Here is a 24,395-nt window from a genome sequence, read left to right on the forward strand (position 1 = left end):
CCTGACTGAAAATCCTCAAATAGACTATTGTTATGGAGAAAGTCACACAGCTGATTAGCTACAGCTTTCTCAAGTATCTTAGAAAGGGAAGGTTTGATATCGGTCTTAATTGGCTAAGACCTCTGGGTCTAGAGTAGGCTTTTTAAGAAGAGGTTTAATTACAGCTACCTTAAAGGACTGTGGTACATCCTGATAATAAAGACAGATTAAACGTATCCAATAGAGAATGACTAACTAGAGGTAAAACATCCTTGAGCAGCCTGGTTGGGATGGGGTCTAAGAGACAGGTTGACGGCTTAGCTGCAGACATGATTAAAGTTATTTGAGGAAGGTTAATGGGAGAAATGATAGGAATATACAGATACCTGGGTGTTCACCTCAACAACAAACTGGACTGGTCAGTCAGGAGGAGGAAGCACGTAGAGAGACAAGAAAAGACAAACAGGTCGAGGGGGAGAGGGGCATGTTAGCAAAGCTGACATCCTTCATGAACAACTCCTCTCATCCCCTGCATGAGACTGTGGAGGCCTTAAACAGCAAGACTGCTACTCGCACCATGTAAGAAGGAGCCCAGGGTTCGAATCAGACCTGTGGCTCTTTCCCGCATGTCATTCCCCATCTCTCTCCACATTCCTGTCACGCTTCAGCTGTCAAAAATAAAGCTTGAAAAGGCCAAAAAAAAAAAAGGACTAAAATCCATCCAAAGAACCAATTTGAGAATAAAAATGACTGACATGCCCATACTGAGACTACAGCCTGTGATGAAGTTACAAGTAAACATTTTAGGCTGTAAAATCAAAATAAAACAGTGACTCTGACAACCTGTGTACCCTTTGTTACTCTGGAAAGTACTAAACAAGAATAAACCTTTCAAAAACAACCACACATTACTTGTGAAGCAAACTTTATTTCTCCTTTATCAGCATATTATTTTTTCACTTCAGCGATGTAATAATAATCTCAAATTCTGGAGGATCGCCTGGTAAAATTCAAAACAGATGGAACGTCATCATCTAGCCACACAGTGAGATGACTCGAGTTTCTGAGAAAGTATGAAGTCCAATTCACCTGTGAAATCCACATACACAAAGAAAGAAAGAAAAAAAAAAAACACTGGGGGAGCCCTACGGTAAACAGTACACAGAGGCAGCATTTGGAGTGAAGGCAGGGGCACAGTTATAAACCAACAAGTGCATTCAAAGAACAGCCTCACCTTTCAATTATAGTTAAGACTTCAAAAGAAAAAAGGGGAGAAAAAAAAATACCCGAGTGGAGCTTATGAAGACGACCAGAACATTCAAATTGAGCACATGCAAGACAAAAAACATTAAAAAAGTAGTTCATATACAATTATGTACACAAAATAAACAGAATTTATTGACAGACGATGATGAAGATGCAAGTGCAACACAGAAGAAGTGTACTATATTTGTCTCCTCCCGCATACTACTCCATGTTTCCCATCTGTGACTGTTAGAGGATAGCAAAATATTTTCTAATCTCAGGCTACTGTAGCCAATTTCTATTATGATTGATCAATAGGCCTGTGTGATCAGTGTTTGATTCTCAGCTGTCTAATGACTATGGACTCAGTATAATCAGGAAAGTATGCACTGCACGGGGAACGCATCATTATCCAAAGTCTTTATAACCTAAACCAAGCTGTGAATCTTGATCTTAACATTTAAAAAAGTCAGAGTTGTCCACAGTCTGTGACGACAAGCTTCTTCGTGGGCGGTCCTCCCTTTGTGCCCAGCTCTCCCATCTGCAGAACCACATCCATGCCGTTCAGAACCCAGCCGAAAGCCACGTGTTTGAAGTCCAGGTGTTCGGCTTTCTTCAAGGTGATGAAGAACTGCGAGTTGTTGGTGTCGCGCCCACGATTGGCCATAGACAGGATGCCCGGGCCTGTGTGACGAACGTCAAAGTTCTCATCCTCAAATTGGCTGCCGTAGATGGACTTGCCTCCTGTGCCGTCACTGTTGGTGATGTCACCACCCTGAAAGACCAATGGGAAACTCATTAGTAATGCTACATGGAAATCTAATCTTCCCTCTGTGAGACAATACAACTAAGTGCCTATTCTCTTGTCTAGTGTGATCAGCACTTGGCTAACACTGAGGTCAAACACTGTCATGTAGCAGCCACAATCCACAGTGTGTTGATTTAATGACTAAAAGCCCCCATAGTGTAACTTTTCTACCATAACAGACTTTAAATCATGTTGATGCTACCACACTCTGCTGGCAATGAGAGGAGTCGGTGTCGTGCCAGAACTGGAGGTGACAAACAGGCAATATAACTGGGTAATGACAAAAGTGAAAAGACCAAAGATGATGATGGAGTAAGCTGAGAAGAGTCTGTAACTAAAACTGAACAAAAGCATACAAAAGACTGAACCAATCTGTGTATTAACACAATATCAATATTTCATTCTTTAAATACCACAGTTATCCTCAATACTGGTATATCATGACACCTAATAAGGACACGCACTTTAATACGTGGATATCTAAAGCTTTCACGTCTCAGATGAAACTGAAAATAATTTGTTTTGCCGAAATAAATCAGTTGTCACAAACGTCTGCTAAAAATCAGTGTAGATTTGTCTGCCCATCATGGCTTTGAAGAAAATGTAGCTCTGCATACATTTCAACTGTGTCAAACTCAAATCACTTGATCTCCTCACCTGACACATGAAGGATGGTATGACTCTGTGGAAGATGGAGTTCAGAAGCCCGAAGCCTTTCTCGCCGGTGCAGAGAGCTCTGAAGTTCTCTGCAGTTTTGGGGACAATATGGGAGAAAAGCTCGATGGTGATCGTGCCCAGTGTTTCGCCATCGGCTGCCACTTTGAGGAACACCCGCGGGTTAGTGTCTCTGGAGTGCTCTTGAACTCTGGACATCTGTTGTGTGAAACTAGATGAGGCATCGTCACCAGTGTTGCCAATTCGGCTCTGACACCCGCAGAAAGTCTTCTTGAAGGATTCGGCTATCTCTGGGGTTTTAAACTTGGCCGCCAGCTGCTCCACGACGCCGGTGCCGTCTGGAAAAACAAAAGGAATTGTAAGAGACCTTCAGCGAGAGGACCGCTAAGAAGCATCAATGGACGCCATGGCAGCACAACAAGCGTACCTGAGTAGTCGGTGGCCGTCCAGATGAGTGCGTTGGCCGAGGCGTTCATGGGTTGGAGTTCCATCGTCGGTGAGATTGTGTGGTTGGCGCAAACCCTCAGCACCTGCTCTCTTCTCATCAGGATTCTATAGAAACGTTTGACTGGATGGAAGAGGATCTTAATATCACCGATGCCACGCTCCTTCCACTGGCCGAGGTCCCGGTCCCATCGGTACAGCTTGGCACGTTCCTTGAACAGGATCTCCTCGTCCTCTTCTCCGGACTTTGTCTCTACCTGAGAGAGACGCAGTTGAGGATGAGGTGTGGTCCTGTACCTCAGTCACCAAACATCATTTTCACATCTAAAACATGTACATTCAAAAAAAGGAGGTACCTCTGGTAGGGACACTATTGGCTCAAAGTGAATGTCCACATTATTAGGAGCGTCTTCTTCATCACTGCCCTCCTCATTGCCGTTGTTTTTTGGTGCAGAGGCCACAGCCGACCCAAACACTGTCGCTCCAGCGTTTGCCCATGAAAAGTTGGAGTCTTCATAAGAGAGAAAAACAATAAATATGTTGTGAAACATATTTTTGACGCCAACGATATGACAGCTAGCTGATAAGAACATCTTAAGAGAATGTCAGCGCTGAAGCCAACCTTTAGATCCAAATGCAAATCCTTCTGTGTTTTGGGCCAGGTCAGCAAAAGAGAAGCCTCCTGATGCGTTGAAGCCAAAGTTGGAGGTGTCTGTGGCGGGAGGAACAAAGCTCTTGTTAAATACTGAAATAAATGTTTTTCAGCCAGCACAGTCAGTCGAACAACCACATGGAGACTGTGTGAAGTTATCTGAGGCTCTGCAACAAAGGTAAGATGATGCTAAAATATTCTGATCCTTTGCTAAAATATTCAAATGCCAGTACAAGAATGAAAACTTGAAAAGTTGTATAATCATAACCATGCATTTAAAGAATCAAAATCTAAAGTACTCATGCAGTACTTTTTTTAATTTTCTGAATTCAGTTTAAAAGGAGCGTGCAGAAAATCACTTTCACATAACGTACAGCCATCAAGTGAATGTTAAATTAGTTTATAAAACAAAATATATATTTTTTTGCAATAGTTACTGTCCACAAATTCATAAACTGTGTAAAGAGGCCAAATTATCACTGTGCAGTTATAAGAAACTTTTACATGTATGTAGCCAGAAGAGACATATCAGGAGTTACTCTTGTGAAGATGGTTGTAGAGATTTGTTGTTTGTCTACAGGGTGACAGGTCTTACACATCTGTGCAAAGAACAGGAAGTGGTGCATACCTTGACTAGCGGTTGTAGTAGCAGTGAAAGCTGTTGTAGCTGTAAAAGCTGTTGTAGCAGTGGACGCCGCTGTCATGGCTGTGAAAGGCGCTGTAGCTGTAAAAGCTGTTGTGGCAGTAGACGCCGCCGTGGTAACAGTAAGCCCTGCTGCAGTCGTAGCAGTAGGTGCTGCAGCTGCAGTCCCAAAGTTGGACTCTGGCTCTGGGCACTTTTTTGTTGACAGGTCAATGGGAGAGCTGCTCCTGGGAGCTTCACTCGGAGTCTCTGCTGGCTGGTCTGAGGTCTGCTCTTTCGATGTAGATGTGCTACCTTCAGCTTCTACGCTGCCATCAGCGTCTGCGCTACCTGATGCCAGGCTCGACGTTGGCTCCTCTGTGGCTGTTGCATCGCTGCTGGAGGCCTTGTCAGCTTGATTTAACTGAGCATCCTGAAACAAGAGTAATACGGATTCACTCTTGGAGCTACATTAACAAACAATCTGCAACTGATTAGGCTAACACAAGGTTAAAACAAATATATTCAGTGATTCAGCTTTGAATGACATGATGATGCAAATGCAGAAATCAAACTTCATCTCTGGCAGGTCCATTATGTCCCTCATATCTGCTTACTTGCTCAACACGATAAATGTGATGATTTTATTTAAGTTTTGTGACTCTTACCAGGTCTTGCTGTGCCTTGCGGACTTCTGTCTCAAAGTCTTCGGGCTTGTCGTGATCCGGGTCGCTGTCTGTGGTGCTCAGGCCGCAGAAGAAGGTGGGTGGAAGCTGAAGGCTTTTGGCCTTCTCCTCCTCCTCTGGCGTCGGCTTCTTCTCCCACACAACTTGACAGTCTGACTCTGAACACAGTACACACGAGTTCAGAGATACAGAATGACTAGCAGATAAAGTTTGCATTATTTTTGATTAAGTCCACACGGTCAAAGAGATCATTATTAACCCATCACAGCCTTAAAATGTATGCAACAAAAATCAAACCAACATAGCGTTTGGTACAAATGGAAACAGCGAGGGCAAACTGGATAATATAGCATCTGTGTGACATACATACCATCACCACCACATGCTGCAGCCTTTTTCTCGGGAGGATCAAGGTAGAGCTTTCCATTCAAGGCTCTTACTGCTGACTCGTAGTCCTCATCTGAAAATTCAAAACAAAAACACATTTTCTTAAATCTTTACTTTAAAAAATGGCTTCATACATTTTTAGTTAAATTATTATTATTATTGTTGTTCTTTGCTCTCTAATTTGGTGGATCATGTCTCTTCTCTCTCCCGGAGATTCTCGGATACGTCTTGTTTGGTTGTGCCTCGGTCAGATATATACATAAAGGTGACAGAGCCTTTGCAGTCACAGCTGCAAACACTGACATGTTTTATTCTACTGCTTACTTTAAATGTTTTGTTTTATTATAAAGCCTTTTGTAACTGTGCTTTGAAAGGGGATATAAATAAAATTTATTATGAAATCATTATTAATTTAAGAACAAAGTTCATTCCGCTGTCGGACAGTGTGTGTTTTTACTTCTCCGATTGAAGAATTCAGATCTTTAGCTGCATGATGGACAGCTTTACAGACAGGTGAGAGACAACAGCAGCAAAACCACAAAATGCAAATAGCTACAAGAGAATACATGAATATGAACCTTCTGCTGCTTTCTGTCTCCACTATATTTGTCTGGAATGTGCATGAACATGGTCATGGTGGTCATACTTTAATGAAATGGGCTGATGGTAAAAAATAATTACAGTACTGTCCATGTAAAACACAAAAATGTTCATTTAGAGAGTCAACCACTTGAAGAAAACACTTTTATATTCTTGTTTCTTATCTTTTGGTCTCACCATCAGTTTCATCGTTGCTTGTGTAGCCCGGTTCATTCTTGTAGCAAAAGAATGTGAGAGGCAGCAGGAGTTTTCTGGCTAAAGCTGCCTGTTCAGCAGTGGGCTCCCTGACATACACAACCTCCACCTCTGAGTCCTCATCCGACCCTGCACTGCCTCCTTCTGTCTGAGGCGGCCCTATGACAGACACGACACAAGAACAATACAGGTCAGGTGGGGAAAGGAACTGCTGAGAAAAGCAGAAATTAAGCCGCTTTATTCTCTTTATGAACACAGCTGTTAGTTCCACACACACACAAACACACAAAAAAAGAAGTCATGCACAGCAAAAATGAATAGCATGCATTTGATTTACAAATGAGTGAGACACGTTGCAGTAAGAGAATAGCTCTGTGTGCAGACATCCCTCTGTGTTTCTGATTTTATTCAACACCGATCCACTACTTACTGTTGGACGCATGATACTGTAGCACTAATGCCTGAACTTTGACTCCAATTAGGCATTGCCGAGGTGCACATCACAGACAAATGCCAGACTAGACGGGGAATTGCATTTCACGCTGTTGCTACACATCCTGCACTAAAAATGGCACGTGTGACGTTTGCACAGAGGGAACGCTCTTCGTGGAATCTTCTCAGCTCACCTTTCAGGAGACATTAACTTTTACTGATGTGTCTGCTGTTGCTATGCAGAACTCCAGCTTGATTCTGTCTATTTATTAATGAAGTGTAACTGGTCATTAATTGTTACAAAATTCAAATACAGTTATTACACTAACACATTCCTATTTAAGCATCCCAACATTGGTAAATGTCGCATTTTTTATGTATATACACACTAAACCTTTAATCTCCTATGAACTGTGAACACAGTGTGAGATCTTCTGATTGTCCTTTAAGCGAGATTCAAGATGTTAAAACAAATTCTCTTTGTTGTGTGGAAAAGTGTTAAGACGAAATTGACAGTCAGCATTTTTACAAAGTACAAAAAATAAATAAAATCAAGCAGCTATTTAAAATAAAGGGTTAATAAATAAATAAATAAATAATAAAAGAGCTTCTTTGATTGAACTAAACTGACCCTTAAGTCAGACTTGCTTTTTACTTTAACTGTTTTAAAACAGTTTTCCTTGACCCAGATCAATCATATATAGAAAATAGGTCATATTTTGTGCAGTGTTGTACAATCTCTTCCTCACACAGGTGCTACTGAATTTGTACAATAAAAACTGCATCTCCACACACTGGACATGCAACAGATTAGCGTAAATGGTTTTCTTTCCACTCCGTGCATCCAGGTTATTTCTTTCTAGTAGTAAGGGCTAGCCAGGTGACAGCTGAGAAGTGTTAACACACACTGTAGTGATTAGAGTACCTGGGGGTTCAAATTGGGTGGTTGATGTGCTGGTCCAAAAAGCCATTGGGTTATCTTTGAAAAGCCTAAAATCCAGCCCTAAAGGATGATGGGTTGTTGGGCGAAGAGAAACTAATTGTGAGGCTGGTATCATAATCAGAAAACAAGGCCAAAAGTCTTGAAAGGAAAGCGTGAAATACGAGTGCGAGTTGAATGAACTGTGATCAAACACGTGCAGCGTGTTCACTAAAACCTACTGTTGATAATTTATGTACAGGTTTACTTAAGGTACAGAATAATATAAGGAAGCAACAAAATGAAACAAAGTATATATATAGTGGCTACATGGGGAGGTGATGGGACATCAGTGATTTCCTAAAATTTCTTGTCCTAGAAAAGTTTAGGTATATGGCTAATAAGGTCTTGACTAGGTCAACTTAAGATGATGGAGCAATGAGTGCGGATGAAACAAGACAATGGAGTAAAACTCAAATGAACAGAACCAGTTGTGATGGAAATTAATCAATTTCTTTACCTCTCTCTGGGATTTTGAATGCAGGCGCTGCAGGTGAAGCCTTGGCAGGACGTCCAGAATCTTTGGCTTTCAAGCTGGATGCAGACTCCTCAGACTCAGAGTGAGATTTTGGAGAACCAAAAAACCTCTGAAGGCTATCAGAGCCAAAGACAAACTTTGGGGGTGACACTACTGTCTTGGGTTGGGTTGGGTTGGCTGGACTCGGAGACCCAGCTGCACATGGCTTACCATCGGTGGAAAGCTCTGTGCGTTCCTTTGTGGTCTCTTCAAGAACAGCGATGGCTGCCTTTCCACATACAGTTGGAGCAGTCTGAGCAGATCCTGTGGGTCCACTGTCTTGGGGTGTGGTGACCCGAGGTGTCACTGGAGTCATCAGTTTCTTGTTTTCTTGTGCAACTTTGGCCTCTTCAAAGACTTGTTTGAATGTGTTTGCAGTGTCCTGCAACTTGAATCTCACAGCCAGCTGCTCAATATTACCCTCTCCTGCTTCAGCAAAGTCAAAGGCACTCCAGACCCAGGCCTTTTCGGCACCCTTCATAGGTTCAAGCTTCATGACAGATGTGATCCAGTGGTTGGCACATATCTTAAGGACCTGGTCTCTCCTCATTATCAACCTGACTCGTTTGGTGTCATAATTCTGCAAGATCTTGAGGTCTCCGATGCCCCTTTCCTTCCACTGACCCAGAGCCTTATCATAGCGATACAATTTGGCCCTGTGACTGAAGACCACCTGTTCATTCTCCTCTCCTGTAGAAATCTCCACCAGGTCAGGCAAGGGGACTACAGGTTCAAAGTACTGGCCATCCCTCTCCTCATCCTGGGTTACATCCTGCTCATCATCAGTGCCCACTGAGGCCCTACTCTGGTTTAGCTTAGCAGGAGACTTGGAGGGGCTGATGCCTGGTTGGAAGCTGAAGCTGAAGCCGCCAGTGGATTCTCCAAAACGGAAAAGGTTTTTCCTCAGTGGACTACTGGCAATGGGAGATGCATAAACTGATGAGTCGGCAGTGTCATCTAAAGCCTCTTCTCTTAAGTCGTAGTTATCCCACTCCAAGGTGGGGCCGGTGGTCTCACCGTGTGGCTTGATTACAAGGCTTGAAACATTGCTTGTAATGTCTGCCTGGCTGTCATCATCTTTGATCTTAGTTTTCTCATCCGTCAAAAAGAATTTCAGGTCTTTCAAACCAGACTTCATTTCCTCTGCTTTCTGTATGAGGCGTGCTGTTCTGCCTGAGTCAACAAGCTTGTGGGGGGTTTGTAGGGGGATGTCCAAGAGAAGTCTTTGACACTCTTCGAACTTCTGCTTAAACTCCTCAGCAAGCTCTGGGCTTTTAAACTTTGCAGCCAGCTGTTCAAGTTTAGCATCGCCATCAGAGAAGTCATTGGCCAACCATATCCATGCCTTGTCTGAGCCTGCCAGGGGCTTCAGATTCATGGTGGTGGTGATCCAGTGGTTGGCGCACACCTTCAGAACTTGCTCTCTTCTCATCAGCACCCTTAGCCTGCCATTGGTGCTGTTCTTCAGGAATTTAAGAACTCCCACACCACGCTCTTTCCACTGACTGGTGCCTGAGTCAAATCTGAACAGTTTGACACGCTGAGAATAAAGCACTTGTTCATCCTCCTCCCCTGTTACTAAGTCCACCTTCTCAGGCATCTGGACCACTGGTTCAAACTGAATGTCGTCATTTTCCTCCGTTTTGTACATGTCATCGTCCTCCGGCTCATTTGAGGCATCCTTCTTGGTGGGGGTTGCCTCTAATGATGAGAACAACTGCTCACCGGCTCTAGAAAAACCTTTGAAATTTGGGTCACTCTGGCCAAACTGGAAATCTCCTCCAGAGGACTTTGCCAAGTCTGCAAAGCTGAATGTATTGGGTTTAACAGCAATTATTGGATTTTGATCTTCTTCTGTTTGGGCCACGGAGGGTGTGGGCACATTTTCTTTCTCCTTGTGTTTGTCAGCTATGCTTTTCAGAAAACTGGAAGCTGACCCTGATGGAGGTGCTTGAGTATCAGTTGAGGGGGTTTCTTTTGCAGGCTCCTGAATGCCAAACTTGAAGCCACCAGCTGGAATGGGCATTGAGAAAGAGAAGGGTGAAGAACTTGTGGTATTAGATCCAGACTGAGGAGCTTCAAACTTGAAAGAGGCCGCTGAGCTTTTATCTTTGCTTTGACCAAACTGAAAACCGCTTCCAGTTTCAAAAGGCATTGTGAATCCAGTTGCGGTAGGCTGGCTTGATGAATTCTTTGTTCCAAAGCTAAAGCTAAATGAAGAGGCTGAGGGAGCAGTGCTAGTTGTGCTTTTAGCATTTGGATTTGGTGTCTGACAGGACACACACTGATTGGCAGAGGCATCGTTTCTCACCAGACAAGTGTCACAATCCCATTCTCCAGCCTTCTTGGCAAACATGGCTCCTAAAGTGTCACGTTGTGCATGACAGGAAACACATTCAACAGCTGTTGCATCATTTCTGACCAGGCAGGCATTGCAGTCCCACATGCCATCCTTTTTTACAAAATCTGCCCCAAATCCTGACACTGCAGGCTGATTTGATGCCACGGGAACCTTCTCTGTTGATTTAGCTGCAGGGTTGGGGGTTTGACAGGCAACACATTTGTCAGCAGAGGCTTCATTTCTCAGTGCGCATGTATCACAGTCCCACTGCCCCGGCTTCTTGGCAAACTGGGCACCAAACCCAGAATCAACAGCAGATACAGAGGGTGCATCAGGTACATGAGCAGCTGGTGCCGTTTGTGCCGTCACAGTTGTTTTAGGGCCTGCTTTAAGACCGTTACAAGAAATACAGCTGTCTGCAGAGGACTCATTTCTTGTATAACATGTGTTACAGTCCCATTGCCCTGGCTTCTTGCCAAACTGAGCCCCAAAGCCAGAACCAAATGCACTGGTCACTGTGTCAGCAGGCTTTGAGGCACTGGTGCCAAATGTAAATGACGAAGGTATAGAAGCTCCAAAAGCACCAAATCCAGTAAACGTAGAGCCAGAACTACTGGGTTTTGACGCATCAGTTCCAAATTTGAAAGTAAAAGGACTGGCTTTGGTTTCACCAGTAGCCTGAATATCTGGCTTGGATGAAGCGTTGGGATTGGCAGTTTGACAAGCGGCACACTGCATATCCGTGGGTTTATTTCTTACATAGCACACAGTGCAGTCCCATTCCCCTGCTTTGGCTGCAAACTGGGCTGCCAGTGATTCAGGAACTTTTACAGTTTCCTCTTTCTCCTCCTGTCGTTTGTCCTTTTCTGGGGATTTGAGCACAATTTTCTGGGCTTCCTCGAATTTAGCTTTAAATAGTGATGCTTCATCTACTGTTTTGAAGCGGATGGCCAGCTGTTCGGGCTTAGGTTCTTCATCCGCATAATCAATGGCATTCCAGACCCAGGACTTGTCTGAGCCGGCATTCGGTTTCAGAAGCATATCGGCAGTGATGTAGTGATTGGCACAAATCTTAAGGACTTGTTCCCTTCTCATTAAGAGGCGGACCTTCCCTTTTGTGCTGTGTCTTAGGATTTTAACATTGCCAATGCCCCGCTCCTTCCACTCTTTTGTTTCTGTGTCAAATCGATATAGCTTTGCCCTGTTGCAAAACATTTCCTCCTCTTCCTCCTCACCTGTTTTCACATCTACTTTATCAGGAAGGGGTACAATGGGTTCAAAGTGTGGACCATCCTCATCCTCCTCAACATGAGTGCTGTCATTGTCGCTCTCTACTGCTCTTTCCTCCTCTGCTGCAGACTTTGCAACACCAAATTTAAATGGCTGGTCCACCTTTCCAAATAGACTTCCAGTGTTGACTGTGTTCTGCGTGGAATCAACAAAAGAAAAGCCAGAAATATTTTTATTGCCAAAGGTGAAGATGCCTGTTTGGCTTTGGGGCTGCTCGTGGGCTGCAGGCTTGTCTGGAACGGTGTCAGTTTTAGTGGGAATGTCTGATGTAAGAAGACCAAGCAGACTTTCGCTGTGCTTGGCCTGAGAGGCTGAGAAAGTGAAATCTCCATCATTGGATTTGAAGTTGGAGTTGAATTTAAAAGCATTTGAGGGTGTTGACTGAGCAACTGCCCCTGCTCCAAAACTAGGCACTTTGGGGACTTCAGCAGGTGCCTGCTGGCTGAAGGAGAGCTTCCCAGGCTTGCCCTCGATGCTCTTTGGTGGCTGAACGGGGACTACAGACGGCTTGGTAAAGTAGCCAGGTTCAGGCAGGGGAGGGTTAGTCGTTTGTTGGGTTACACTCTGGCCATAATATTCCTCACTATATGGGGAAAGTAGGCTTGTGGCTGGCGATTCAAACCGAAGAGGGGCACCAAAGACCTGTTCTTGAGGAGGGTAAATGCAGGCTGGGGCTGTTTGCAATGGAGGTGTATGAGTGGGCTGCTGGTAGGCATACATGTGCTGCTGAGGTGGCATACGGTTCATACCATACATTGGGCCCTTTGTAAAAACAGAAAAAAGAAATATATATCAGTCAATATATTTAGAACAAGTTTATATCTGTGAACTATTGTTAAACAGTGATAGTTACCTTGGTGGGGGTTACATTTGCTGCTGTGTGCAGGAGATACTGAGAGTTATAAGCAGGAGATTGGTTGTAGTACACAGAGGGGCCTGTTGTGGCAACTTAAAAAAAAAAAGAAAAAAAAAGAAGAAAGAAATAATGATAATGTTAATACTTTTTTTTAAAAATGTGTCCAATACTTGCAGACAAAAATATGAAACTACAAACGCTCTGGTAGTGTAGTGTTCTGACCTGTTAGGGGGGCCCCATGATAAGACTGAACTGGGGTAAAAGGCTCCTGTAGACCCTCGGCTCCATAGCTCTCTCCATACATTTTGTGATGAGGGGAACCTGCGTTCCCTGAAGAGTTGTGTCTCAGATCATGGACCTCATTCTGCAAAAACAAGGAGCTTAATATGAAGTGACTCATATCTGCGTCATTCACATGCTAATTATGTAAAATCATCAATTGCAGGGAGTACCAGGCCTTTAATACACTTAATCATATTTAAGCAATTCTGATCTGCTACCATGTATTTTACTGCTAAAAACTCACACAACCATACTATATCCAGCACTCTGCTACTCCTTTTAAACTTAATTATGTTTCTTATTCACCAATTTATTCCTTCAAAAACAGATCCAATGTGAAATCATGTGAAATTGAATTAAAAAGAAAAAAGAAAGATGTTTAATACATTATCCTGACCTTGAGGGCTTCAACTTGCTGACACAGCATCTGGAGAAGACTTTTCTGGTCCTCGACCCAGTGAGGTGGTGTCTTGGGAGAAATCTGAGGGTAAAAAAAAAAAAAGACAAAAATAAATTTAAGTCATGAATTTGTACTGTGAACCGATATCTCTATGATAAATACAAGGAAACATTTAGTATATACAACCCCAATTTAAAAAGTTGGGCTGACCCCCGCCTGAGGAATTCCAGGTCATAGGCATTCAATGTTTGTTTCCAACCTTGCCTCTTGTATGCAGAGATTACTCTGGATTCTCTGAATCTTTTAATAAGATTGTGGAATGTAGACGGTGAAATGCCCAAATTTCTTGCACTTGTGCATAGAGAAACACTGTTCCATTTACCCAGACATCCTTGCTTGTGAATGACTAATCCTTTCAAAGATTTCCTGTTTCATACTCAAACATACACAATCACCTGTTACCAATTACACTGTTTACCTGTGGAGTGATCCAGACAGGTGTTTTTTAAACATTACACAGCTTTACTGGTCATTTGATGGTCTTGTACAATAATGTTTTTTTAGTTAGAACAAATATCTTGTCTTTGTACCATATTCAATTTCCTACAGCATCCCAACATGACAAAGAAATTTTAGATGGTCTTCTGAATGAGAATTAATAACCTGAACCCACCAGGTGTCTTTTGGAGGGAGAGATGAGGCTTTTGTTCGGGGAGGGAGTGGAAAACTTGATGTGGGATATGGTGGCAGAGGTTTCTGTGGGATGAGCAGGGCTGGAGTGGGCTGGTCCTCTTCGGCCCGGTTCCTCCTTCTCTTCTTCTTCATCCATGGCCTCACCACTCTCTCCCAGCTGCTGGTTCACATCATTCAGAAGGTCCACAATGTCCTCCATAGAAACAGGCAGCTGAAAACAAATGTAATAAACGCTTACATCGCTGCACAACTTTGTAAATGATATCACCAATTGAATCTTCAGTTTGCTTACAGATAGGAGAATTGGAACTTACCTTCTCGATGTCATCTGCATTAGCATTATAGATCTTTGACAAATACGTCCTGAATTTTCTCAGAAATGTTATGCATCTATCTTGGGTCTCCTCAACCCCGTTGCTGGCCTCCTCTGATAGCCGCTGGTAGATCTGCCATAGAAACACAGCAGAAATAGCAAAAGCATTTACGCATATGATGCATCAATCAGATATCACATGTTGGCTGACAGGGTCCTCCTCTTGTGTTGTCCTAGAGTGCTGCCTTGGTATGGACTTCTTCTGAGCTGCTAACTTTGGAAGATGCAGTAAAAAAACAAACATCTTACTGTCAGACAAAGCAGGAGTGACTAACCTTTAAAATGAAACCTTCTTTGGTCTTTAGTTGTCTTGCATTACTGAACACATACAGCTCAAGACCTCAAGGACAATGAATGCTCATGTGGTCAAAACTTCCAAAAAGGAGCAAGATATTCATTAATTAATCAATTATTATTGGCGAAGCACTATTTCTGCTTTGTAAAAGAACTGACAGAGCACTAGTTGGCATGAAGGGGAATAAACTGGCTCTGAAAACTAAAACCAAAAATCATTTTTGTTCAGCCATTGGCTTTAGCTTAACTGTGACAATGAAAGAAGAACTTATTCCTGTTATGTTGTGTGTACAACTTACCTGTGCCAAATGCCAGATGGATGACATGTTATTGATGGTTTCCAACGTAGCGATAGCCTCCTCTGTCTTGCCCTCAATGTCAAGGAGAGCCGCATACGCTATGTTTGCTTCGTCTTCGTATCCCCTAACAGAAGAAATCTGAGAAGGAATACGGACATGCATCAATACAAGCAAACATTCTTCTGTACATCTGTCACTTTGCAAAGTCCTCATTGTAAACACATATGCATATATTTACTACGCTGGCTTCAGTGGGAACCCCAAATCTTAAAGATCTACCATACAACCCACAGAAACACTTACGAATTTAAAAAAAGTCAAAAAAACTATTGATTATGTTCTTAAGCAAAATCAAAAATACTTAATCATAAATTATTCAAAACTAATAAAACTTTTTTAATGACGTGCATTCACCTTAACGTAATTTCTTGGTAAAGCCAAAAGTCTTAACAATGTTAGATTCGGGACTACAATGCTCGGGACAAAGTGCGTCCATCCATCACCAAGATTTTATATAATAAAAGCAAACAAAGAGTGGTATTAACCTGAATATCCTTGGATTGAAAGTGCATGAAGAGGGGCTCAAGTGGTTCTGGTATACTGCGTCTGTTTTTGATCTTGTCCAACAGAGGACGTACAACTTTCCAGTAGTGGACACTGCGGCTGATGTATTCCTTCTGGTCGTAGTACGAGTTCACTCCATCACCCTGGGTTATTAAACATGCAAACAGTTGAACATCAAGCAGGGAAGGACAGGCAACGTTAACAAGGTAAGACAAACACACTGACTGAAGTCTTCTGCAGTCAGACAAGCAGCATGTGTGGCTGTTTGGACGTTTTGATATTAATCACGTTTAACAGTCGCAGAGTAAGTGACAGAAAGGAGCAGGTGGAAAGGCATGTGTCTCTGTGCAGGATCTGGCAAGGTGCTGAGTTATTTAAGTGCTATTTCTCTGGCTGTGCTGCATGCCTGTGTGTGTGTGTGTGTGTGTGTGTGTGTGTGTGTGTGTGTGACTGCCACCCACAACTGGTCTGGTCTGGTTCTAGCTGACCACTTAGTAATATTTTAAACTAAAGACGTTGATCAGTGAAATATTTAGAAAATATAGATGTTAATGAATCAAACACACATCTGTCCCTCTCTACACCTTGTTGTTCTTTGTACTTATGTAATGACAGTACTGTGGTGCTTTCATCCTGCTGCACGTTACTCAATCAAGGACCAACAAATCATGAAGTAGCACTGATGCTGCAGAATGTATCAAAGCAATGTATTGTGTACTGGAACCTGATGCTGTCAATAACAATTTTAGTTAGTGTATAAATACAGTCAAACAGCTAGATTGACGATAAAAAACACTTCTTTTAATTTTTCTAGCTGGCCACTCTCTGAGCTCGTCGAAACAATGCATTTATGTATGTATGTGTGTGCGTGTACCGTCTGGCTGAGACACTGAGCCCAGTGGATGGCCAGTGCTGGTTGGAGCCCATTCTTCTCTCCAGCCCTGAGCGTGCTCAGTCCGTGCTGCACAATCATCCGAAGTTTGGCTGAAGTACCAGGACTACAAGGAGGCATACAAAGAAAAACAGTGACTACGAGGACACATTAAATGTATACACACTAAGAATGAACAAATCCTCTCTAAAGTCTAAAGAGTGCTGCAATTCCACACATGCACTGTCCGAACACCGTCACAAAGAGGTAAAGAAACTGTACAAGAGTTCATTCTTGCTTTGCACAATATTCCTAAGATGTCAGACTGATGACAGTTACTGGCCTATTGATTTTTAGGTTAAATAATTTAAGCAATATTAGAAAAACCTTGAATACGTAGCCTGACAGCAGATAGCCGCATTTATTGCTTAAATATATATGTGTGCATAATGCAGTCTAATGTTGCCTGGTGTGCTAGCTGAATGTCTGTTGGGCCTAAATTGAAGTAACTTTTGTTTTGAGATTTCCTCGACAAGCTAGAAACAACAGTGATGGTGGATACAACTCACTGGTTGACATCATAATTTCAGCTGCTCACATCTCACCCAAATAAACTGTATGTTTAGTTTTGACCCTGGAGTCACTCACGCTGCTTGTTTGTGAATGAGGCTGTAGACGGCGTCCCACCACTCCCTCTGTCTGTCGGTGGTCAAGAGGCGAATGAGGGGAAGAGGGAGGCAGCGTGGTTCATACAGCTGCTGTTGTTGCTGCTGGTTCACTCCGCTGCTGAGCTTCGCTGTCTCCTGGAGCTGACAGTGGCTGCAGAACACCACGCCGTATAAAAACACCTGGATGGAGTGAACAAGACAAGAGACAGAGAGATACATTTTTTATGTTTGACCGTTATCATCATTATCACTAAATGTACTCTCAGCTTTCAGAGTGTTAAAATATTAACACTCTTGTTCTGACCATTGGTGATTGGGTGAGAAACTATATGTAAACTCCTGCCAAGCATTATTAGGTTATGTGGACCAACATAATTCCACCTACCTCCAGGTCCAGCAGGCAGATTGACTCCGGTGTGTTTGTGTCCAGTTTGGAGGTTTCCAGAGTAAGTCTAGGGAAGAGCTGCTGTAGCCAGTCTCGCAGGGCCGGTCTTTGGGCCAGAAGGGTCCACTGAAGCCCCAGCCAGCTCAGATGTTGCAAGTTACCACCATGCAGCAAGATGGAGCCTGCAGAGGAGGCAACAAAGTTATTACATGTAGGAGCACTTTAGATGTCACAATAGGTGGCATTATTAGCTCTCTAGACTAAACAGTACTGTCCTGTCAGGATACTTTAGTACTCAGGCAGATTATAGTTTTTGTACCTGCGTCCCATTTGGCCAGTTGAGAGAGCTCTGGAGCCGTGGTGTTAACAGAATGAATGTCATCATTTGCAATAAAGGACGATGCAGCAGAGGCCTGTGGTCCGAACAGGAGTTCAAACAGAGAGTCCTGACCACTACGGTTCCCAAACGCCTCCACCACCTACACACAGAAGACATGAAATGATTCAAAACACATAAATTAAACATCAGTTTGTCAGAGCTGCCTATGTCTGATATCAGGCAGAAGTAATGTTAGGATACACTGTAAAAACAAAGTAATAATGCAGCTAGCAGGGTTGTGACAGAGTGGGAAGATGTTAATAAGATGATTTCACATTTAAATAAATCTAACTTATTACACCTCCCTTCCATTCCAGTTTTAAAAGGCTATAACCCTCAACTAAACTCAATCAGAACATATGAACAGACCTCTCTGATCAAGGTGGATGAATCCGTGCTCAGGTTTAGCAACATGTGGCCGGCCTGACTCTGTCGGCTGTTGGCCAGCAGCTCCAGTGGCTGTGGGGCTGACTGGTCTCTTTTGGTCACTTTAGGCTTTGGTCTGGGAACCTGGTGGAACAACAAACAAAACAAACTGTATTCAAAACCAGAAGATTTTCAAAAGTTTCTTGCTGTGGCTCCCAAATTAAGAACAAATACTGAATTACCTTCATGCTTTACCATGTTAAAGTTCACATGAAACAGAAAGTAGAGTGTTATTAACTTCTCCCCATTTGCCTGGTAAATAGGGAGAAGTAAATACACTCCAATGCTTTGCATAGTGCAGGGAGCACCATGGGATAGTGTCATCAGCAGTTGACAAGGAATACAGCAGCCTACCGAGGGTCTGGCTGCCTGGGTTTGGCTCCTGGCATCCAAAAGCTGAGCCAGTTTAGTTATCTATATAGCTGACCAGTTCACTACGTAAGATGTTTTTGTCAGGAAAGTCCTGTTGCCTGCTAATGGCAGATACAGTTAGCAGCAGCTAGTTAGCTGTTAGCTATGTTAGGAAGTTGTTAGGCTAAAGCTATTTGTCCATCAGGAAACTCTGTAAATCACAGAGAGTTGAAGCTGGGCAGCGTTCAGAGTTAAAACCAGCAAATATATTCTGTATAAAAATCTGACCCAGCGTCACCAAAATCCCTGAACAGAGTTATCAAGTTGTGCTTTTGTACAGTAAGCAGTGTGGCCTGTCCATATGTGTATACAGCAGCACTAAGAACCACTCTGTGACAAAGCGTTTCATTGGATGTAAAATTAGTATACGGCCCAGAGTACGTGATGAGCCTTCAACAACTTTTGATTGTATATGAGGAAATGACAAACTCTAAAATACCACGAATACCTGAAAATAATCAGGTTGGTTGTTGAGCCAGATAGGGGTGGCAGACACACATGATAGAAACATTTGGATTTAACAGAACAAGAATTCATCAAAAAGATTCAGGTGTTTGAGGATTTTATAAATCGTTCCAGTCGTAGGCTTGCCTTGTTCCTGACAGACAATCAGCGTGTTAGTGTTTCAGTACCTGGTAAGCCAACAGGTAGCATAGTGCAGCCAGGTCAATGACAGCCCTCCAGGTCTGTTGGCGATCCTGAGCCAGCTTCAACAGCAGTGTGGCAGCATGCATGTAGAGGTGACCTCTCATCTCCACAAACACCTCCCAAAGATCGTCCATGTGGCGAGCAGCAACGCTGCTCAGCGTCTGCATAGCTTCATCAAAACTACACACACACACACACAAAACAGTTTAATATACAGCACAGATCCTCGCATGTTTTAGTAGAATAAATTTAACCAAATGGTCACCGTTTAAAATCAAATTCATCCCTTGTCGTTTTGATCTGTGTTACAGTAAATTAAGTTTTTTTTGTTTAAAAAAATAAAAATAAAATTCTGCGATCACCAAATCGAAGGCTCAATATATACACAAACTCTGTAGGACCTCAGCATGACCTACCCTCTGAGGGCATCGAGGCTGGGCTGCACGCTGCTCTGAGACAGTGTGATTCTCAGCAGGCTGCAGTGGGCCAACAGGAGCTCCCTCTGGAGACGTCGACACATCTTCTCATTACTAGAGACGCTGGGCTGAGCAAGATACTCCTGCAACAGAAATATTAGTTTTATTTTGAAGCTAAACCAGGTTTAAAGACATTAAATACAACAGAACACCATTGAAACTTTCAAAAATGCACACTTGTCCGAGTCAAATATACAGTTCACCGTTTCCCTTCAAGCCTGACCTGCAGTGTGCGCAGCACGATGGTGTACCAGTCCAGACTGTGGTTCAGCACACCCCTTTTCTCAGCAGCCAGGCAGTGCTTAACGGCTTCCTCTAGCCGCCCGTCCTGACAGAACAGCTGAACCAACTTCAAATTCACATGAGCGTCAGCTGGCCTCGCTGCCAGCTCGGCCTGGAGGAGGTCGAACAACCGGTTCCAACCCTGCTGACCCTGACGACTCAACAAACGCTCCTGCATACAAATAAACCAAAGAGAGTCAGCGTGGCGTCTTCTGCTCCTTTAATTAAGATGCACCTGCTTCCTCCTTCCGTCATTAAAAGTTTGGAAATGATCTGCGGTCTAAGGAGCTATTTGTTAATTATAAGTTAAAGAGTAGTGGCAGTAGATAACTTTACTGATGCAGTGCATAATGGAGCCTTACCTTCAGGTTGAAGATTGCAGGGTTTCCTGGCAGGAGCTTGGCAGCTTTCTCCACCCAAAACTCTGCTCTGCTGTCACATTCCTCCTTACTGACCAGTAACTCAGCCACCTTCAGTACCAGGTCCCTCTGGGCTGGGTTCAAATCCACCGAACGCTACATTGACACAAAGAAGTGCAGACATACTAGAGTCAGTTTTTACAAAAACCTGCAAATGTAATGTTTCCAAAAGGACAAGCCTGTTCTAAGACACCTCAGTGAAGTCACATGTTAAAGAGGGAAACGTAATGAGGTTAAAGCTCGTACAAGACGACGCACATTTGTAATTTTGGGCCCTGCTTTTTGTCCCTCTACCCTGTGTCACCAGAATAAAACTTCCCGACACAGTTTTGTGTGTTTGTTTTTTTAACCTTTATTTGATGCAGAATCTGGAGCTACTTTTTTAAGACCAGAGTTGGCTCAGTTAAGGACCATTCAGAGTTTTGTTGCTTTAGCCTATCAACTAGAAACCCACTTCATTCCAATAAGCATGACTTCTGACTATTTTAAAAGCATGCTAACCTCTATTAGGTCAGTTATATTAACATGACATAGTAATGTGGGTGTAAAAAAAACATCAGTGGTGGTGAGTTTAACTGTGTTGTCATTTGAGATTTAGCTACAAGAAAAAAAAACAAAAAAACAAAAACAAATTAACACAGTCCCTTTCATAATGTTCATTTTTGTTATTGCTTGTGTTTTTGATTTGCTATTCTGTCAATAAAACTCATCAGTGCTTTTGGGCAGCAGACTATCAATTCTTGAATGTCATGGAGCGTCACTATGTTAATGCAAAGAAATGTTTTTTTTACCTTTTGCATCTCAAGTTTTCAGTGTCTGCAACTTTCACATTTCAGGTAATCGATACCAAAGTAGGGAGGAAAAAACATCTAACACATTTGCATGTGTGGAACAAACATCATACACATACAACTACATTCAGAGCAACGTCCCCTCCCCATGAGACTATTAATACCAGCCAGAAATACCGGTTTGATTGGTCCTCCAATAATTATGTTTGATTCCAAACAGACACTGTAAGTCGCTTTGGATAAAAGCGTCTGCTAAATGCAATGTAATGTAACTTTGTATTTCAACACTTTCTTCAACCCTGTGCACTTTCTATGAAACATAACTGAAACTTATTTGGCTAATCTGATCATCGTGTTTATGCTGACACAATTAATTAGGTGCACTCAAAGAAAAAACAACCTAAGGTGGGTCAGACACTGGCTGCTAGATGAGCTGTAATACAAACTACAGGTTAGACTTCTCTTCTTAGCTGTGTGGTTGGCTGCTTTGATGTCAAGTCATCCCATGTATGGCAACCAGGAGGAGGAATGAGTTTATTATGAACCATCTGCTTTGGATAAAATCCTGTCCCGTATGAGTTTAGATAATGAGGAGCAACATTAAAACTATGCTGTTCATTAAATGAAAATAATCTCATCTGAACTGGTGCAACTTTATCAATCAAATTAACATTTCATGACAAATGTATTATTATTTTATTTATTATAACTAAAGCTTATTTGACGCTAATCTTAAATCCACTGTGTTGTGAAACAGAACAACATAATGTGTAATGTTTAGAGATTGTACTGTATGTCCGTGCTGATAAATGTAGAGTTGATTCAAGTGCAGGGAATGCTCAGGAGGATCCACCTACATGATTCAGTGTCTTTGCTTTAATTACTGCTCATCCTGATCTGACTGTTATTAAATAAGATGGTACATAAATTGCATAAACAGCATATATAGCACAGACAGGGCCTGGCCCATCGGGAGCAACTTCATGTTCATTGTTTTACTCAATGACACTTCCAGGAGAAGCCAGAATTTTAACCTCCAACCCAACATTTAAGCACGTTACATGCAGCGTTCGATTGCGTTATTTTTAAAACATTTGGAAGACAGCTTTGTTTTTGAGCAGCACGCCATGCCATGCTGTCTTTCATGAGGAAAGCTGTGTTTCTCTGAACTTGTCTTTCTCACCTTGTAACATCCTATCGCCTTGTTGAGGTCTCCCTCTCTCTCGTAGAGCTGTCCAAGGAATTTGTGTGCTTTGGGATCTCTCTCCTGGACTTTCAGATACTCCGACACGTGTCTGGGGAAAACGCAACATTGCCGTGAACATAACGGAGACGTCTTCAGAAGTAATACTTAGAACAAGCGGAGAGTTTGCGCGTTTACCTTTTTGCAAGTTCATACTCCTTTGCTTCAAAGTATAATTTAGCGAATAAAAACCCTTTGACTGGCTTCTGTGTGAGAGAAAACAGGAAGATGAATCAACAATGATTTAACACTTTTATATTGCTTGTTATTTGAACTGACAGACAAGTTTAACATTATTAAGTTTATTTAAAAGATGATTGTTGGGAGGTATTAAGCCGGACACAAATGACCACTCAGTCCTGAAGTGGACGACCTATTAGCCAACATGGTTATAGGATTTCCCAACAGACTAGACACCACCAGCACCATACACACCCTCCTCCATTCACCTGACTGTCCCCTCCGCCCGTCTCACCACCATGCTCTGGACCTCTTTACCCCCCATCATAAGAAAACATCAACTCACTCTCACGATTCAAGTCTGCACTTAAAACCCACCTGTTTAAAACAGCCTTTTCCATCTGATTCAATTGCATTGTCCCATTTTAATCTGTTTTTAATGTTGTATTCTTGTAATTTGATTTACTTTAATGGTTCTTTTTGTTTGTTTATGTTATTTGGTGTCTACTTTTATTTATTGTAAGGTGTCCTTGGGTGACAGAAAGGCGCCTATGAAATAAAATGTATTATTATTATTATTATTATTAGAGTAGTGTTGGTTGCTGAGTTTTAACACCAACATGGCTACTTGTTCCTTTAGTTTCTGTGGTGGATTTAGTTACTATCACATATTAAAGTATATAATGATTGCATATGGGAAACTTAAGCAGAAAATGTATGTCATTTAATTTTTTTTTTGTTTTTTTTGTCTACTTTTAGGTGTCATTGGGTGACAGAAAGGCGCCTATGAAATAAAATGTATTATTTATTATTATTATTATTATTATTATTATTAGAGTAGTGTTGGTTGCTGAGGTTTAACACCAACATGACTTTACCATCTCATATTAAAGTATATAATGATTGCATATGGGAAACTTCAGAATTGTTTTTTAATGTTTGACTTTTAAGTGATTTTATTTATTGCGCATGTACAATCTTTGCACCAGCAGAAACACGACTGAGAAAGACATAATTAATATGAATGAGCTTCTTCTTCAGGTGTAACTTTGACGTTAAATGACTGGAGGTGGCTGAGAGACGCTAACTCGCACGGCTAATGGATGTAGCAGCCCCATGCCGCGCATTTCACCGGACGAGGCGTCACCATGCCGGGTAACCGGAGCTAGCATTCGGCGTTGCTAACCGACCAGCACAGACTTCAAACTAACCGATTAATAGTCTGTGGACTACAGTCAGGGCTCGTTTCTGGGTGTCCAGGTTGTCTCCGGCTGACACATGCGGCTCTGTCGATGGCAGCAGCAGCGGCGGCGGCTTGCTAACATTAGCCACCGGCTCAGCTTACCTCTTTGAGTGAAGGAGAGGAGCTCTGCACGGAGGAGACGTACCGGTCCACTTCAACCTTACTCCGCCTCATGGCTCCCTAAAAACGGCTGATTATTCCGGGCACAACCGAACAGCGGGAGGATTTAACAAACTATAAAACAAACCGACATTAATGTGAGCCTCGACTGACGTTAGCTCCCCATGATGCTATTGCGCAGTCTCAATACCGTCAAATGGCTGAGGCGGTGACGTCAGCTGCGTTCGTGCTTGAATTGGG

The 24,395-nt window shown here is 42.6% G+C and overlaps 1 protein-coding gene across 2 annotated transcripts; it reads right to left on the reverse strand.

Moving 5' to 3' along the window:
* Positions 1–887: 887 nt before the first annotated feature.
* Positions 888–24,351, reverse strand: ranbp2 (RAN binding protein 2). 2 transcript variants are annotated; one of them, XM_019277554.2, is made up of 30 exons: positions 24,138–24,351; positions 22,751–22,818; positions 22,553–22,664; positions 20,522–20,674; positions 20,101–20,331; positions 19,818–19,960; positions 19,386–19,581; positions 18,286–18,426; positions 17,857–18,016; positions 17,538–17,719; positions 17,133–17,332; positions 16,488–16,611; positions 15,595–15,756; positions 15,050–15,187; positions 14,398–14,529; positions 14,064–14,294; positions 13,388–13,471; positions 12,931–13,072; positions 12,706–12,800; positions 8,165–12,614; positions 7,651–7,728; positions 6,276–6,452; positions 5,482–5,571; positions 5,094–5,269; positions 4,432–4,858; positions 3,774–3,863; positions 3,508–3,662; positions 3,135–3,408; positions 2,690–3,045; positions 888–1,999 (listed from the first exon to the last, which is right to left on the reverse strand). In XM_019277554.2, the coding sequence occupies exons 1-30, from the start codon at positions 24,207–24,209 to the stop codon at positions 1,694–1,696; spliced, it is 9,345 nt and encodes a 3,114-aa protein (XP_019133099.2). In that variant the 5' UTR covers positions 24,210–24,351; the 3' UTR covers positions 888–1,693. The 2 variants fall into 2 exon arrangements, with proteins under 2 accessions (XP_019133099.2, XP_019133100.2); XM_019277555.2 differs by lacking the exon at positions 7,651–7,728 and having other exon boundaries at positions 1,694–1,999.
* Positions 24,352–24,395: the final 44 nt, after the last annotated feature.

The sequence above is a fragment of the Larimichthys crocea genome, chromosome XVIII (assembly GCF_000972845.2).
Source record: "Larimichthys crocea isolate SSNF chromosome XVIII, L_crocea_2.0, whole genome shotgun sequence".
Lineage (NCBI taxonomy): Eukaryota > Metazoa > Chordata > Actinopteri > Sciaenidae > Larimichthys > Larimichthys crocea.